The sequence below is a fragment of the Nannobrachium achirus genome (assembly GCF_963921795.1).
Source record: "Nannobrachium achirus genome assembly, chromosome: 10".
In the NCBI taxonomy this organism is placed as follows: Eukaryota; Metazoa; Chordata; class Actinopteri; order Myctophiformes; family Myctophidae; genus Nannobrachium; species Nannobrachium achirus.
In genome coordinates this window covers 20,967,252-20,983,196 of record NC_137819.1, presented here as the reverse complement: position 1 = coordinate 20,983,196, position 15,945 = coordinate 20,967,252, and the positions used below count along the sequence as shown (strand labels likewise).

The 15,945-nt window shown below is 43.2% G+C and overlaps 2 protein-coding genes across 3 annotated transcripts in view; both read left to right on the top strand.

The window, feature by feature from the left end:
• LOC308292157 (cilia- and flagella-associated protein 58-like) overlaps positions 1 to 11,334 on the top strand; it is an 86,591-nt gene extending 75,257 nt beyond the window's left edge. Inside the window, exons 11-22 of one of the 2 annotated variants that reach the window (XR_013962388.1) lie at positions 313 to 474; positions 1,277 to 1,423; positions 2,011 to 2,151; positions 2,619 to 2,842; positions 2,924 to 3,035; positions 3,678 to 3,782; positions 4,523 to 4,642; positions 5,075 to 5,199; positions 5,844 to 5,987; positions 9,820 to 9,995; positions 10,229 to 10,344; positions 11,209 to 11,334. Coding sequence is in view for 1 of the 2 variants with exons in the window: in XM_080734432.1 (XP_080590558.1) it covers positions 313 to 474; positions 1,277 to 1,423; positions 2,011 to 2,151; positions 2,619 to 2,842; positions 2,924 to 3,035; positions 3,678 to 3,782; positions 4,523 to 4,642; positions 5,075 to 5,199; positions 5,844 to 5,955 (1,248 nt within the window). In the remaining variant the exon portion in view is untranslated. Of the gene's footprint in view, positions 1 to 312; positions 475 to 1,276; positions 1,424 to 2,010; positions 2,152 to 2,618; positions 2,843 to 2,923; positions 3,036 to 3,677; positions 3,783 to 4,522; positions 4,643 to 5,074; positions 5,200 to 5,843; positions 6,535 to 9,819; positions 9,996 to 10,228; positions 10,345 to 11,208 lie in introns of those variants that run through there. The other variant, XM_080734432.1, reaches the window with a different exon arrangement.
• LOC308292896 (uncharacterized protein) lies at positions 8,974 to 14,007 on the top strand (the record flags this gene model as incomplete). The annotated part of the gene is made up of 4 exons (XM_080735319.1): positions 8,974 to 9,024; positions 9,969 to 9,995; positions 11,288 to 11,476; positions 13,184 to 14,007. The coding sequence occupies 4 exons, from the start codon at positions 8,974 to 8,976 to the stop codon at positions 13,619 to 13,621; spliced, it is 705 nt and encodes a 234-aa protein (XP_080591445.1). The 3' UTR covers positions 13,622 to 14,007.
• Between the last annotated feature and the right edge of the window lie 1,938 nt (positions 14,008 to 15,945).

Genomic DNA, 15,945 nt, shown 5'->3' with positions numbered 1-15,945 from the left:
GTAAAGAAATTAGCTGTGTCATGATTGAATGAATGAATGAATGAATGAAATAAAGCTACATGCCAGCAAACAACAAGGAATGTAAAAAGTGTAAATAAGATACGATATAAGTTCATGTACTGTAGCTCCGGGTTTTGCCAGTTGCCAGGCTTTAACAAGAGAAGAGAGAGACAGTTCAGTTCAGTTCAGTTCAGTTCAGTTTAATTCAGTACAGACAGGCAGAATACGACAGTTTTCAGGATCCTGGTGATATAAACATCCTACAGAAGCATCATGCTGAGGTTAATTTCCTACTCTCTCTCTCCCCCACAGGTGCTGCAGCTCATGGACGACATTAAAGTGCGCGAGACGGAGATCTTCGAGTACAAGAAGAAGTCGGCCGAGGCCGAGAGCAAGATCAAGCAGCAGCAGAACCTGTTTGAGTCGGTCAGCTTCGAGAGGAACCTCTACAGCAAGGACCTGACATCTGCTCAGGTAGGAAAGGAGGATTCCACAGCAGTGGTTCTCAAACTTTTTTTAACCCAATAAAGCCGGTAAAGCATCTGTGTCATTTTAGTTCTTTGCGTTGGCACAGCACGGCACAAAGTGACGAGGTGAGAGCTTGCACATCTATTTTTAAACATTTTTGAATGCTTGAAAGCATGAGAACTACTGATTTAGAAAGCATTTGTAGAATTGGCCTCATAGCTTGTAGATATGTTATTTTTGAGTACCACTGTTCAAAAAAGAGACTCTCTTGGGTAATGAAGTCAAAGACTGCAGCTGCCATGTTATTTGTGTCCAAAAGTAGGCGATACTCGATACCATTTTCGATAGCACGCAACCGCGGCAATTTTAGTGCAAACATTTTTATTTTTATTTAAAGAAAAATACAGAACTTCTTGAGGTAGATGGTAGTGCACTTTTTAAAGGCCTGCCTTTGATGTTTTCCCACAATCTAAGTACAAATAGGCCTTTAAAATAACTAGGAATAAGCCAAAGTAGGAAGCATACACATAAAAGTGACGTTGGTGTAAACCAAGAGGGAGGTAAAAACTGAGTATCGATATTATCGATACTATGAAAAAGTCCTATTGAAAATCGATACTATATTCAAAATCGATACTTTTCGATAAATCTATATTTTTGACAACACTAGTCCAAAGTGATCAAACTGATACCCCAAAATACATAGTGCTGCTATAAATACATGAATTCTTTGTTTTTCTTTCTTTCTTTCTTTCTTTCTTCCTCCCTCCCTCCCTCCCTCCCTCCCTCCCTCCCTCCCCTCCCTCAGGAGGAGATGTTGGAGATGAAGAGGAAGATGAAGATGAGGACCCAGCAGCTGGAGCACCTGAAGGAGGAGATCAGCGGGAAGGAGGCGGCGCTGCTGAAGGAGCACCAGGAGTTCCAGAGGTCTGAGAAGGACAAGGAGGCCCTGAAGGTAACCTAGACCAGGGGTTTCTCAACCTTTTTTCTGCATGGGCACACTTTTCATGTCCCAAGAATCCATGGGCACACCAACATAATACGGGGGTGCAAATATCGTCACTGTCGGGAAGAAACCTTGTATCTCCAAGTTTCAAATTTGTACGTTTCTTCGCAAAGCAAAGCCCTGCTTCATCATACAAGGCTGTCGCACAACAGTAGTAAAAACAGCCGATCTACAAGCACACAACGCCTCGCGGTGCGAGGCGTTGTGTGCTTGTAGATCCGCTGTTTTCACTAGTTTTAAATCATTTTTAAAATGATAAATACAATACTGGCTTTCAAGCAGTTTCAAGGGGCACACCTGACCCTTCTCATGGGTGCACACCAAAGGTCCCCAGACACGTGTGGTTGAGAAACACTGTCCTAGACTCAAACCACTCCTCACTGCTCCTCCTTTAATTCAGCGCACGTACTGTTCATTCATTCTTGGTTTTATTCACCATATTAGTTTTTATTCCGTTTTTGTCAGTGAACAAAGCTACTCAACGAACATTTTGTTTAGTCGATGAAGGCTCACAACGTGCGTCCGTTTCCTCCCAGGCGGAGCTGCAGTCCATGAAGCAGAGCGTGGAGGAGATGAAGCAACACATCGACAGCCAGCAGGCAGAGGAACAGAGGCTGCTGCGGGTCATCACAGAGGCTGAGAACCAACACATGCAGCAGAAGAAACAGCTGGACAAGGTGAACGCTTCAAAAATGGCAACAACAAAAAACATGGGATTGGCCTATTTTTATCAGAATTCCTCGCCTGAAGTCAATTGAAATCTCAGACAATACAAATTGGACTCACCATCATTTTGTGGCTTTTTGACAATATTTGGTTGGACATCTTGCTGTTGGACATGATGCCAATTAAACATATCATGCAACTGGGATCTCTTATGGCTTTGAGTATGTTGTTCTGGACGAGAGATTATACGAAATGTATAATTCTGTTACAATTACTTTGATGTGATACGTTTGTTTGCCTGGAGAGAGAGAGAGGGAGAGAGAGAGAGAGATGTTTGAAATATTTGCCTCAATTTGCGATTCATGAAAAAAATACATTACAGTGAAAATAGCCAATCTACAAGCTCACAACACGTTGGGATTTGATGCGTTGTGAGCTAGTTAGATCAGCTATTTGAAACGCTGCTCGTCCTCGACAGGTGATCAGCGAGAGGGACATCCTGGGCACGCAGCTGCTGCGGCGCAACGACGAGCTGACCCTGCTGTACGAGAAGATCCGCATCCAGCAGTCTGTCCTCAACAAGGGAGACGTCCAGTACAAGCAGCGGCTGGAGGACGTCCGCCTGCTCAAGCTGGAGGTCAAGAGACTCCGGAGGGAGAAGAACATCCAGGACAAGACTGTGTCCAACGCAGAGGACCTGAGGTGAGAGAGAGAGAGAGAGACACAATAAATCTTAAAAAAGCATTTCTTTCATGAATCAATGATTTTCTTATTCTTCTGCAGACGGGAGCTGTTCCACATGCAGAGGGAGCTGCTCAGAGAGAGGACCAGGTGCAGAGCTCTGGAGGAGCAGATGGAGAACCCTATGAACGTTCACCGCTGGAGGAAGCTGGAGGTCAGTGTGTGCTGTGGTGGCACATTAAAGGAGAATTCCGGACTACCCATTTTCTTACCATTATGTGATGTTATGATATCCCAGAACGAGTGGTAGGCCTTCTGTTTTTTTCTTTTCTTCTTTACTCCACCGGGGAGCGGTGGTGTTTATCGGTACACCACTTATTTGTATCGCTCGGGGGGGGGGGGGAATATATTTTGTAGATATCCATTGTTCATAATACCTAAATACACTCCACAGTGTCTGTGTCCCAAATGAGCCGCCAGACTTTGTATGACATCACAAGAAATCTCGTTTTGCAAGACATCAGGAAGTACAAACACTGTGGAGAGTATTAAGGCATTATGAACAACAGATATCTAATAATAGAAACAGATAAAAATAACCACTGGTTCTGGGATATTATTACATCAGATTAAGGTAAGAAAATACGTAGTCCGGAATTCTCATGTCCCCCACTTATATTTTTCACATGACAAATGTTGAAAAAAAAACTCTGATTGTTGTAAAAAAATCTATAATGGTTTATATTTTCACAAAGCTTTTGAATTTGAAATGATTTGACAATTTTCGTAATAACATGCCCCAAAGCGCAGACGCCATGTTGAAAGTGCCTACAACGTGCTCGTTCCTCCCTTGCAGGCGACCGACCCCAACAAGTACGAGTTGATCCAGAAAATCCACGCCTTACAGAAACGACTGATCTCCAAGACCCAGGAGCTGGTGGACAAAGAGCTTCTGCTGCAGGTCAGCACTCTGCACTTTACTTTACTTGTAATTACAATGTTTTAAGGCATATTAGCCAGGTATTCTTTTACAGTAAGACCTGACAGGCGGTCATAACCTTTGGGCGCGTGGTGATTTTCCGATGGCCTTAAAGTCTGAGAGACTTAAAATCCGAAAGGCTGTTCAACGGACACACACACACACACACACACACACACACACACACACACACACACACACACACACACACACACACACACACACAAACACAAACACACAAAAACAATCAATCAATCAAAAAAGCCGTAAAAGTAGGCCAAACCAATTAGTACAAGAGCCACAGCTGGTCTGACTCTGGACTCGCTAATAACTGACCAGCTCTGCTAGTCTCCTCCAACTCTCATGCACTCAGCACATGTATGATTAAGCCTGTACATTCTCCATGTTTCCACCTCAAAATGCTGGATTATAGTTCTTCAAATGGACCCGACCCGACCGGACCTCTCTCTCTCTCTCTCTCTCTCTCTCTCTCTCTCTCTCTCTCTCTCTCTCTCTCTCTCTCTCTCTCTCTCTCTCTCTCTCTGGGACATTGGATTTGGATCTCCGTGCTGTCAGATTTTCAGGCCGTTGGAATATCGAGATTTAGCCATAACCTTTGCCATGTCACACTGCAATGCCACTTGCTTGTAGCATTCAGCTCTTTTCTCAACGGTATAATTACAGTATAATATATTGTTGTTGTTGTTGTTATGTTTTTTTAGGAGAAGGAGAAGTTGTACGTGGAGCTGAAACTCATTCTGGCCCGGCGGCCCGGCCCAGAAGCAGCAGAACAGCTCCAGCACTACAGACGCACTCTCGTCGAGAGAACCAAGAAACTTAAGGTAAGAAACTCAAGGTCATCTTAATTACTCTTCCTGTCTGTTTATAATTCCCTAAACAAGTGACACAATATGTTTTCCAGTGGTTGTCAAAGTGGGGACCGGGGATATCAGACCAAAACATTAAAAAATAAAAATAGCAGACATACAAGCTCACACCGCTGCAAGCTTGTACATCTGCTATTTTTGATTATCACAGTTTTTTTTCTTTTTTTTTTCTGGAAGGGTTAGGGTTAGGGAAAGAAACCCTAACCCTAACCCTTTTTCTGGAATCTTCTCTTCTGGGGGTCCCTGGCACAAAAGCTTTTCAGGTGGCGGCCAAATAATATACATCAATTTGGGGATCAGCAGCACGAAAGCGTTTGAGAACCACTGCAAATTTACACAACATGTTTCTCAGGTTAGGTTTTATTTATTTATCTTGGTCTCCTGCAGGTGTTGACAGCAGAGCTGAACATGTTTGAGTCCTCAACGCAGGAGTGTAAGAGAGAGAACCAGAGGCTGGCCAACGAGCTGCAGGACATCAAGAAGAAGTACCTGAGTCAGAAACAGCAGAGCAGGTCAGATGAGACACCCATGAGTGATGAATAAAATACTCACATTAAGTAAAAAGTATTTATACCACAATGTAGACGTGCTCCGTAAAAATCTGATATTCAAAATGTGCAAAAGTAAAAATATTGGCATAAAAATAAACATAAAGCACCAAAAGTAAAAGTACTCATAATGCAGAATGTCCCCGTGTTCACCCGTTTTCAGTGTGTACAAATAGGTGGCGCGGTAAATGCACATAATGGATATCAATGTGAACTTTTTAATACCTCTAAAATGACAAATTAAACATCCAAATTGTCAAATATATAGAGGCAGAAATTGTGAAAATAGCTGATCTACAAGCTCACAACGCCTCGCATCGCATTCTTTTTTCAACTTCGACTTTCGACTTTCTCTGGTGGGAGTCGACTTGACTTGTCGACTTTTTCGTTAATGCCCTAACGTGCACTGATGTCAGGCACATTATTAACCAAATGCACATCAACTCGTGTCAGACACAACAGCAACCATGTCAAATGCGCATATACAGAGATTGTCAACAGCCACAGATTTTTTTAATTTGACCACCATTGTCTTTCGATTTTGGTAGTTCCCGGCCACCCTACTCCCATCTCATTCCCTGGATGTACATGTGGGTTTTCCCTTGCAGGGAGGAGAGGGCCGCAGCCAAGGTGAAGCAGCTGGTCATCCTGCCCCAGCTGAGCGACGGGCCGCGCTTCATGGGCGGCGGCTTCAGCCTCAACACCCCCGCCGTGAAATGACCACCACCTCCTCATCACACAAACGTATACATGTAGGCTTGAGTGCAGTGGTCATGGATATGTCCGTACACAGACAAAATGTGGCCGGGGCAAAGAGGTGTCCTCAATCTCCCCATCAACATGGGTGGGGTGGGTAATTGCTCATCACTGGCAAGTGAAGTGACTAAAAACCTGCTTGTGTGCCCAAGTGACTTGTACATCTGTTCATTTCATTATTCATTTGTGAATATTAAAAAACAACGACAATACATATATATGGAAAACCATTCTAGAACACTCTGAGAGAGGTATAAATATACATGCACGATAGAATAGAGTAAGAAATACAACAGTAAAAGACACAGTATCAAAAAACTCTCCAGTAGGAGGGGCAATCAACAGGACTCAATACTTTCTGTTTTACACACCATTATAATGTTGTTATAATGTTCTTATTATTATTTATTATTATTATTATTTTCATCATAATAGCCAATTACTGAATGTCAAGTCTCCAGGTTTTCTCTGACTTACTATGCCAGTATGTATGGCGCATTATGAGACCAGTATTAGTGGTTCTCCAACGGTTCAAGTGCAAGGACCCCCTTATCTCTGAGTGTGTACAAATGGAACCAAATGCACCCGTAAGGGTCCATTTGGTTCCATTTGTACACTCTCAGAGTTACAGACGTGTTGTGGTCATTCAGGGCTATCTCTTTGTGTTTCTGGTAATATCATTGTCCGGTCATTTTGTATGTCCATGGCAAAAATATATATATATTTTTTGATAAAAAAAGATTCCGCCACAAGCCAACATGACTCTTAATCAGGCTTTACTGGACCCACGTTTATGCACTACACAAGCAGGACTGTTTGCGAATGTTTTAATTGCTAACAGTGTAATTTAATAAATAAATCGGTAAAAAGGATTCTCATTAAGTCAATGTGTGCATGCTTGCCTCAGGTGGAGGGTCCGCGGACAAATACCGGTACATATTCATCTGGGGATCCCTGACATGAAATTATTTAAGAAACACAAGCATAATCGACGTCAGGAAGCAAATAAACAACTCAGCAAATACTGTACACTTTAGAAACAAACCCCAAACAATCTGCGACACGCAACTGACAGTTATAACAGGTCCCCCTGGAACCTCATCAAGGACCCCACAGTCTGAGAACCACTGTTTTAGTTAACTGACATCATAGGTGACTGTTGTCACAGGCTGGCCACTTGGAAGTCCAAGATCCAAACTGGAGCCGTCCTATAAGGATCCCTGGATCCACAGGTGATCTGCTGATCGCCCTCAGGACAGGGACACTTATTTCCCCCCACAGCATTTGTTACCGTATGTTATAAGTCTCATCTCGGTCTGGTTCATCTGTTCATTTGTTTACTGATACGGCCTCGTCAATCCTCGGCCGCTGATGACCCCAGGGCAGCTGAGCGGCCATTCTGAGCATTAAGAGAATTAAGCGTGGTGGACGACAATGCAGGCGTTGGAAAGGAAATCTACAGCCTGCTGCTGATACAATCTCTGTTACCTAATAGACTATCTCTGCTCCCTGATGCCGTCGCTGCCACCACAACTTCCTCTTGAGCAATGACTTGCTTCTTAGTCTAGCTTTTTTGGAGTTTTGTCCATTAACCATAATGCGAGCAAAACCATATAGGTTTGGCAAATGAAATGTTTAAACTTTTGATGAAGTAATCCCATATTAGGTTTGTTGGATGCAATCAACATGGTATATAAAAACTGCTATATAAGTGTGATTGGGGTGGGTTGGTAGAGAACCTTATGTGAGCTGTCTTCTCCCATTGTAGGCTACCTCACCTCTCCGATTAGTACCTCTTGGTGACCAGACTGCAACTAGTTGCAGGGAACAATATTTAATTTGGTTGTATTTGGCTAGAGTCTTGGCATGCCCATAATCTAGTTAAACAGAGAATTCTGTCAGCTCCTAGCATATCGGTAAGGGCACGTGGTGATTTTCCGATGGCCTTAAAGTCCGAGAGACTTAAAGGTGATACACCATGCATTTAAAAAGTATTTATGTCATATTGTTTATGTCCCAAAAACGTTTTTCAAAAGGTTTGAGGCTAAATTACCGCCCCTGAATAGAGAGCCTCTCTCATTTTTGAATGGCTCTCAGAGCATTTCAGCTGCAGTACCACCTTTGGCCTGAACTGCGCCACCCCAAAAGATTTTTTTTTGAAAAGATTTTTTTTTTTTGTGATGACGTCACAATCGGCAGATGACGTCACAATCGGCAGCAAATCTGGACAGCCTGTATTGAGAACCCGTGGGATACTTTTAACCTTCGCCTTCTCAAAACCAGAGAAAGACACAACGGTCAGAAATGGGACTTTGTGAGGATAGAAGGTGCTAGTGGGACCCCAAAAAAGGTTTTAAAATAGGAAAAGTGAAATTTCATGGTGTATCACCTTTAAAGTCCGAAAGGCTGTTCAACTAGGAGGAGAGGCGGCTGTAGACTGAGGATGCCGACGCTCGCAACACACACATTCAACCAAAAATTCTGGCAAGCCTGTTTTTTGGTTAAATAATTGTCTGGGGATATTTTGTCTATCACCATGCAGGACATATGTCAGCATATGATATTGAGGACACAAGATACAGCTTGGGGTCTGAACTTGTCTGTTGTGGTATATTTGGAGAGGCAAGTTTAGTGAAGTTAAGAAGTCTTTTGAACAAAGTAAGTTTGTCTTTTATTGAAAACATCTCACAGCATTCCGACTGTCCCCTGGTGCCAAAGTGTGGTGGCCTTAAAGCCGACCCAATGACAACCATTTCAGTCAAATGCTAATCTGATCAAGCCAGTTCTACTGAGAAAAGAAGGCCGGCCTTCATTGTGACTTGGTTCCAAACCCAAGCTCTATTTCAAATGTAAGCATGGCAAATGAATATTCTTGATGTATACATGTGTACAGTGTGTATGTGTCTCACATATATAACCCTTAAAATATGTGTTGTTAAAAATAGGACAGACCTTGGATCCTAGGTATGTTGAGAAGTGAGCATGTGTACCAGGACTAGACAGGCTCAGAGCTCGTCTCTAGGTCGTCTCAAGGTAAACAAAGACTATTATAATCAGTGTTGGCAGTTGGCACTTACCGATGCTTCAAAGCCTTGAATAGACTTTTGGTCATCAATGCTGGCAGCTACAGGAGGCCATTCAAACAAAGGACAGGATTTGAATACAGTGTGAAACGTAAATACACTTAAAACCTTAAAGGAGAGATGCCCATTTGTTGGTCTGACTGGTCAACTTTCAAAATCATATATAATACCTGAATGGGAATAATCGATATTATAACGAATTAGCAAGCATATTTGGTCTTACCAGAAATTCTGCCTTTTCGTATGTTTTGTATTATTGCTAAAAGCCTGTATTAACTGAAGTGTTAGATACAAATCATTTTCTACGTGAAAAGTCATAAGAGGAAAATGATATGGCAAATGACTGCAGGGCACTGCATGAGTCTCAGACTTATTACTCAGGGAGTGGACAGTAGCCAGATGCACGACAAGACACAACAAGAGCTAGCAAGGGTCACTTATACTGATCCAACAGATAACACACGCAAACATTCCAGCACCCTATCTCTCTCATTTCTCTTTCTCTCTCTCTCTATCTTATATTCTGTGTCTTTATTTAGTTTAGCAGACAATGTGTTTATTGAAGTATAATGTTGTTTCTGTATTTTATTCTTTGACATATGAATTCCACCTTGTCTGACGGAAATTAGCTTAACTGTGTGCTCCTCCCATCTGGCCATCCCTTGGAAGGGAGGAGCAAAGCTAAGCATAAAGTCTTGTGTTTTTCTTGAAAGATGTTATGTTGACTCTTGACCTTTACTTTCAGTACGTTTCTAGTGTGTATAGAGAAAACTGCCACGACAAAACCATCCTCTTCTCTCCTCTCGGCTCGTCTCATCTCTCCGGTCTCTCAGATCGGTGGTCGATCGTGACTTCTAATTGATTGACTGATCTCATCTCTTCGGGTCTCTCCAGGTGTCGAAGTACACAGTTTACAACATGGTGAGTTGGTGGTTGTTTCTTTACTGAGACATCATGGACAAATACCTATATTTATATATTTACGATATGGTTCAACATGTTGATTGTTCCTACTCTGATATTACTGGATTTGTGTGTGTTTGTGTGTGTGTGTGTGTGTGTGTGTGTGTGTGTGTGTGTGTGTGTGTGTGTGTGTGTGTGTGTGTGTGCGTGCGTGTGCGTGTGCGTGTGTGTGTGTGTGTGTGTGTGTGTAGATGTGGGTTGTCAGTGTGTGGTGTGTGCTGATGGTAGTGTGTGTGAGTCCTGGATGTATGTCACAGGCCTTGGCACCTGAACTACTGGGAACCATCATGTCTCAAATCCTGAACACGTAAGAATCATCACTGCTACCTGCTACTATTACCATACTGCTGCTGGTGCTGCCGGTAGGCCTACTGCTATTGTACTATTGTTACTATTGCTACTATTCCAGGCATTACTTTTTCTTACCATCCATGTATCTGTAACTTTGTAACTACCTTCTGTGTTGCCTCTGGGCGACTGATATTCCCTTGTGGGATCAACAGGTTTCTAACCTGGGACCGTCTGTTTCCCCCCCTTTTACACATTCAGCCTCATTAATGCAAATTGTGAAACTCAATTTCTTTCGTTCTTTGTCTCTTTTTTTTCTTCTTTTTTTGCAAGACTTCTGCATGCTTGTTCTACTACTACATGTACTAGTACTGCCATTGCTATTATGATAACTACTTATCATAATTACCATTACTACTACTTCTGTCAAATCACTGGGTATGTCTCTGCACATTCAAAATTAACCCCGGAGCAATGGGACATGATTCAGCCCGGGAAAAGTTGGAGAGGCCTTCATTGTGCGTGGCTCTATAGCACCGCTGCTACTCAAATATTGGCCATTTCAAATCATGAGAGACAATGAAGCCAGTGGGCCAATTAGCATGAGTTATATTTACTTGGAGGGCTGCCCAGACCCCAAAATGGAACGAAGGCGGTTACCCTACCAGCGGCCGACTTTTTTAAAGGCCGGCCTGGAACGGCCATTCGGGTGTTGTCCCGCTTTTCCCAATGGCCAGCACGTCCCGTCTCCCGTAATCCCAGCTAGGATTTAACACACTTTCTCTCTCCCCCTTCTCTCTCTTTCTCTTTTCCTCTCTCTCCCCCCCCTCTCCTCCCCTTTCCCCCCCTCTCCCTCCCTCTCTCTCTCTCTCTCTCTCTCTAGCTATGTAAACAGAAGAATACAGGGTCAGTTTTCTCTGGCCATCAGCGTACCATGGAACCGTGGAACCTATGACCTCCAGGCTGTCTTCCGTGCAGACCCGGCAGACGGCGTTGACAGCAAGGTCAACGGTGGCGGTGTCTACGCGGGTACTTACGTGGTCGCGGCCAAGGTGCTGGAGAGAGCCGGGACGGGCTCCCAGCACTCTGAGTTCCGTGTGTTGGCCACGAAATGCCCGAACCGAAATGTCAACGCTGTGCAGTCACTGCGGGTAGGCCCGATGTTACAAACATTACATAATCCATAGGGGGTGTGTAATGAATACATTTTAACAGCGATAGAATATGCATCATGATACATGGTTGACGATGCGATACATGGACGATAGTCATTCATTCTGATACAATACAGCAAATGGATTTATTATACAGTAGCAATTTTGCCAAAAATGATATCTGTGTGAAATGTACTCAGCGGCTACACCCATTGACCTTCATGGGTATAAAGAAATGGACAAACTCACACCATAATAGGCATATAGCTCTGCAAATCATTAAGGAGTTATCTTTAACACTATGGTACCAATGAGCTCAGTGCCTGTTAAGGCCCAATGCAAGATTATTTTAGTTAGCCCCCCACTGACGGATGTGCGCTTTCGCGGGCATCCGTCTGTGGGGGCCGGGGCACCTAAAATAATCTGACTTGCTCATGAATCAAGTACAGGCAGCCAGGCCTACAGTGAAATTGGGGATTATGGGGAAGGAGGAAGGGGGAGGGCATATTAAAATGATACCACTAGTTTTTGGATTGGGGATACGAGACATATGGACCAGAGCTAGTTGAAAGCCTACTTTCCTTAGGGGGAACACTCAGGGCCACCCCCTGATGTCTAAAAGAATAAACATTATAAGTTGTTGTCAAAATTATAAGTAACATAATACTCTGCTGAGTAGGGCATTCACGAACAGTGATTTTTAGTATTCGAATTATTCGACCTGAAAGTATTCGAATAGTCGAATATTCGACAGGACTGGCCAAACTGTCAAATATAAGCAAGAGGCAAACATTGTGAAAATAGCCGATCTACATGCTCACAACGCAATGAGGTGTTGTGAGCATGTAGATCTGCTATTTTCACAACATTTATCTGCGGAACCGAGTCACGTTAAATGTAATACCTACAATTCCAAGTGCTTGTCAGGGTGGGGGTCCCCAGATCAAATATGTTTATTTTGGGGGTCACGGCCTAAAAAGGTTTGAACCCCTGGTATTAACAAATTCATCCACCAGGGGCATTGACAACTCATTCTTATGACTTCCTATCTAGCCAAGCTTTATAAACTATATATTTTTGAGCTGTGTGGAAACACAGCTTCAGTTAAGAGGTGATCTCAACGAGGGACTTTCTGAGGACTTTTTGCCCATTGGCTGTCCATGTCACATGGTGTGGAGAGAGGAGGAAGGAAGCGTGTTGCCAGACTTATGGGAGAGAAACAAGCAAACTGGTATATAGATCATAAAAAGTGTGCTCCCCTCCTTTACTGTATGGTGAATTGACAACGTAGTGTGTTTGTGTCAGCCGAGCCCAAGGACGGATTAACCCCCCGCGAGGGCCGAGCCCAGGGACGGATTAACCCCCGCGAGGGGCCCTCCCCTCCTAAAAAAGGGCCCCCCCTTTTTCAAAAAAAAAAAAATCATTTTTTTTTTTTTTTTTTTTCTATTTTTTTTTTCTTTCAAAATGGGCTATATCTTGCATACTGCCTTACCCCTTATGCCCAAACCACACAGCTTAATATTGACAATTGTCAATTCTTGTTCTTAGAGAAAACAATAAAAAAATTGCGAATATTCGACTTCGGTGACCAACGTCGAATAGTGACTTTGATATTCGAACATTCGAATATTTGGTGAATGCCCTACTGCTGAGTAATAATTGCCCAACACTGATAGTAGTCTACTTCTTCCACCACTGCTGCAGGGCCGAGATCTGCTGATCTTCTACACTCTCAACTCCCCCTGCTCGACGACGTGCACCGTTCCCCGCCATCCCGAAGGCATCCTGGACAGAATCACAGTCATGACGCAGTGGGATCAGTACGCCCTGGTCTTCACTCAGGCCTTCCTGCCCAGGGGCGCGGTGAACCAAACCCCCGAGCAGGTCAAAGACGCAGAAAACTCTCGAATTGGTGCGCTGAGCCGCCTGGCCGGGTCCCTCGGGACCAGCAAGTCTCCGGCGGGCATCACTCACATCTATCGATACGTGCCCGGAGAGTGTTTCAGCTGCGCAGGGAAGCAGAACGCGGTGCTGCGTCGGTGCGTAGCGCTGGACGGAGCGGCGCCGCCGGTCATTCGAGCCCCGTCCCCTGGACGAGCAGATGACGACGGATTCATGCCGATTAATCGTCAACGTGGTTGAAAAACATAGGTTAGATTCAACAAGGGTTCTCAACCTGTGGGTCCCTCCCCACATGATATGTTGGGGGGTCGCTAGATGTCAGTAAATTTACAATTTAAGGACTTTTAAGACCTTTTTATACTTCGAAAAAAGAAGAAAGAAAAAAGAAAGAAAAGAAATTCCATTACTGCATCAAAACTAATTAACATATATAGCTACTATAAAAAACTGGTCAACTATTTGCCTAATATAAGTAAAATAAGAAACAAATCATAAAATACATTTAAAATCTACAAGCACACAGTGAGTTGCCTTGTTCAAGTATGATTATTTTGGGGCTCCCCAGTTCAAATATTATTATTTGGGGGGATCATGGCCTGAAAAGGTTGAGAACCACAGAAGGTAGACAGCAAACGGGACAGGAGCTATTGTGTTTTACAATGTTTTACAATGTATTACGATGTTTTACAATGTATTACGATGTTTTACAATGTATTACGATGTTTTACAATGTTTTCTGCATTACCCCCTGACAAATAAACAAATATGTGCATAATAACATACTGTAACACTCATTTTGTTTGTTTGATGTTATGGCTCTTGAGCGCCATTTCTTTATTCATGGCAAAACAAATCTAAATATAAGAAATAAACGGCTGATTTGAGAAGATGCAGACTAGAAAAAGGCACATTTATCTGCCAGCACAGTACGATAATTACACTTAAAATCTAGGTATAAGCACTTACCACCATATTCAGATATGTCAAGAAAAATGCAAAAATAATACAAGATCTGTAAGCTCACAATGACCATCCGATTGTTCAGATTTCAGACAATGGGATTGTCCAGTGTTTCAGAACTGACATCTAAGTGCTAATTAACTATGTATGCAACCACCATGATACAGTTTCCTTTTACGGTGCCATGTTGTAGGTGCTATTTTACATGATCCTGGGCCATCAGTGAACCTCTGAGCACCATTAAAGGATATATATAGGCCTATATATATTTATTTTTGGAGCTGTGTGAAACACAGGCTCCCTATACGTGGCTGTGTGGGTCTGTGTGTGTGTCTGTGTGTGTGTGTGTGTGTGTGTGTGTGTATGTAGCCTGACTTCGGCGCGTAACTAGTGCCGCACCATTTACGCCACTCGCGCAATATATACATCAAAATGTGCGGCTCGGCCGGGAATGGTGTTCTATTACCTTTCGTTCCGATCCGCCTTACCATGCCGACGTAATCGGCAAAAAACTACGCTTAATTGTCCCCATTGACTTATAATGGGACAATGCAAGAAATCACTTTCAAGTATTTTTCTCTCGTAAACCATAGGAGCTACAGTTTCAAACCTCGGAGAGGAGATTCATAATGATTTTAAGAATGAATCGAAAAATAATTACATCACTCGGCCTCATGGTGGCGCTATAACGGCCCACTTTACGTTTTGCCCCGTAACTCTTGAACCGTGGATCGGAAAATTAAAATTATTTTTTCCCTGGATTCCTTGGGTCAAGACGCATCTCCCCATATAGGCCACTCCCATTTGCGCCAGGATAGATTTTCCGCCATCTTGAAAAAACACCTTTTTGCTCCTTTTCCTACATATTTTCTTCAAATGTCACAAAAATCGGTACACATGATCTACACACACACACACACACACACACACACACACACACACACACACACACACACACACACACACACACACAGCTCCACTTCACACGGGTATGATTTTTTACAACAAGGGTTCATATTTTAAGATTGTAATTAGGAAAAAGAAAAGATGAGTGTTAAAAGGAAGAGTCTACCTTTCAAAACGGACCAATCCTGCAAACCTTGGAAGCCAATTTTAACCAATTAGGATGGAATATGAAATATCGGACAGATCCATGTTGATTACATGACTATAGAGATACTGTGTACCGTTTTGCATGGTTTTGGGATATTATCTGAAGGAGTAATTGTTACGACCTTAGGGTCATATTAGGCATTTGTCCAGTATGTTTGCCGTATGTATTCCCCTCATTGTGTGTGTGTGTGTGTGTGTGTGTGTGTGTGTGTGTGTGTGTGTGTGTGTGTGTGTGTGTGTGTGTGTGTGTGTTTGTGTGTGTGTGTGTGTGTGTGTGTGTGTGTGTGTGTGTGTGTGTGTGTGTGTGTGTGTGTGTGTGTGCGTGTGTGTGTGCGTGTGAGAGAGACTGAGTGGTGCTGATTGAGTGAGTGGTGGCTGAGTGTGATTGTGAGTGTTAATTAACAGGTGGAGCTACTGTTGGTGATTGGCTCATGTGACCAGACTGGTGTCTATAAAGATGGCTGCCAACAGTCCTTCACTTGTCTTCCTCC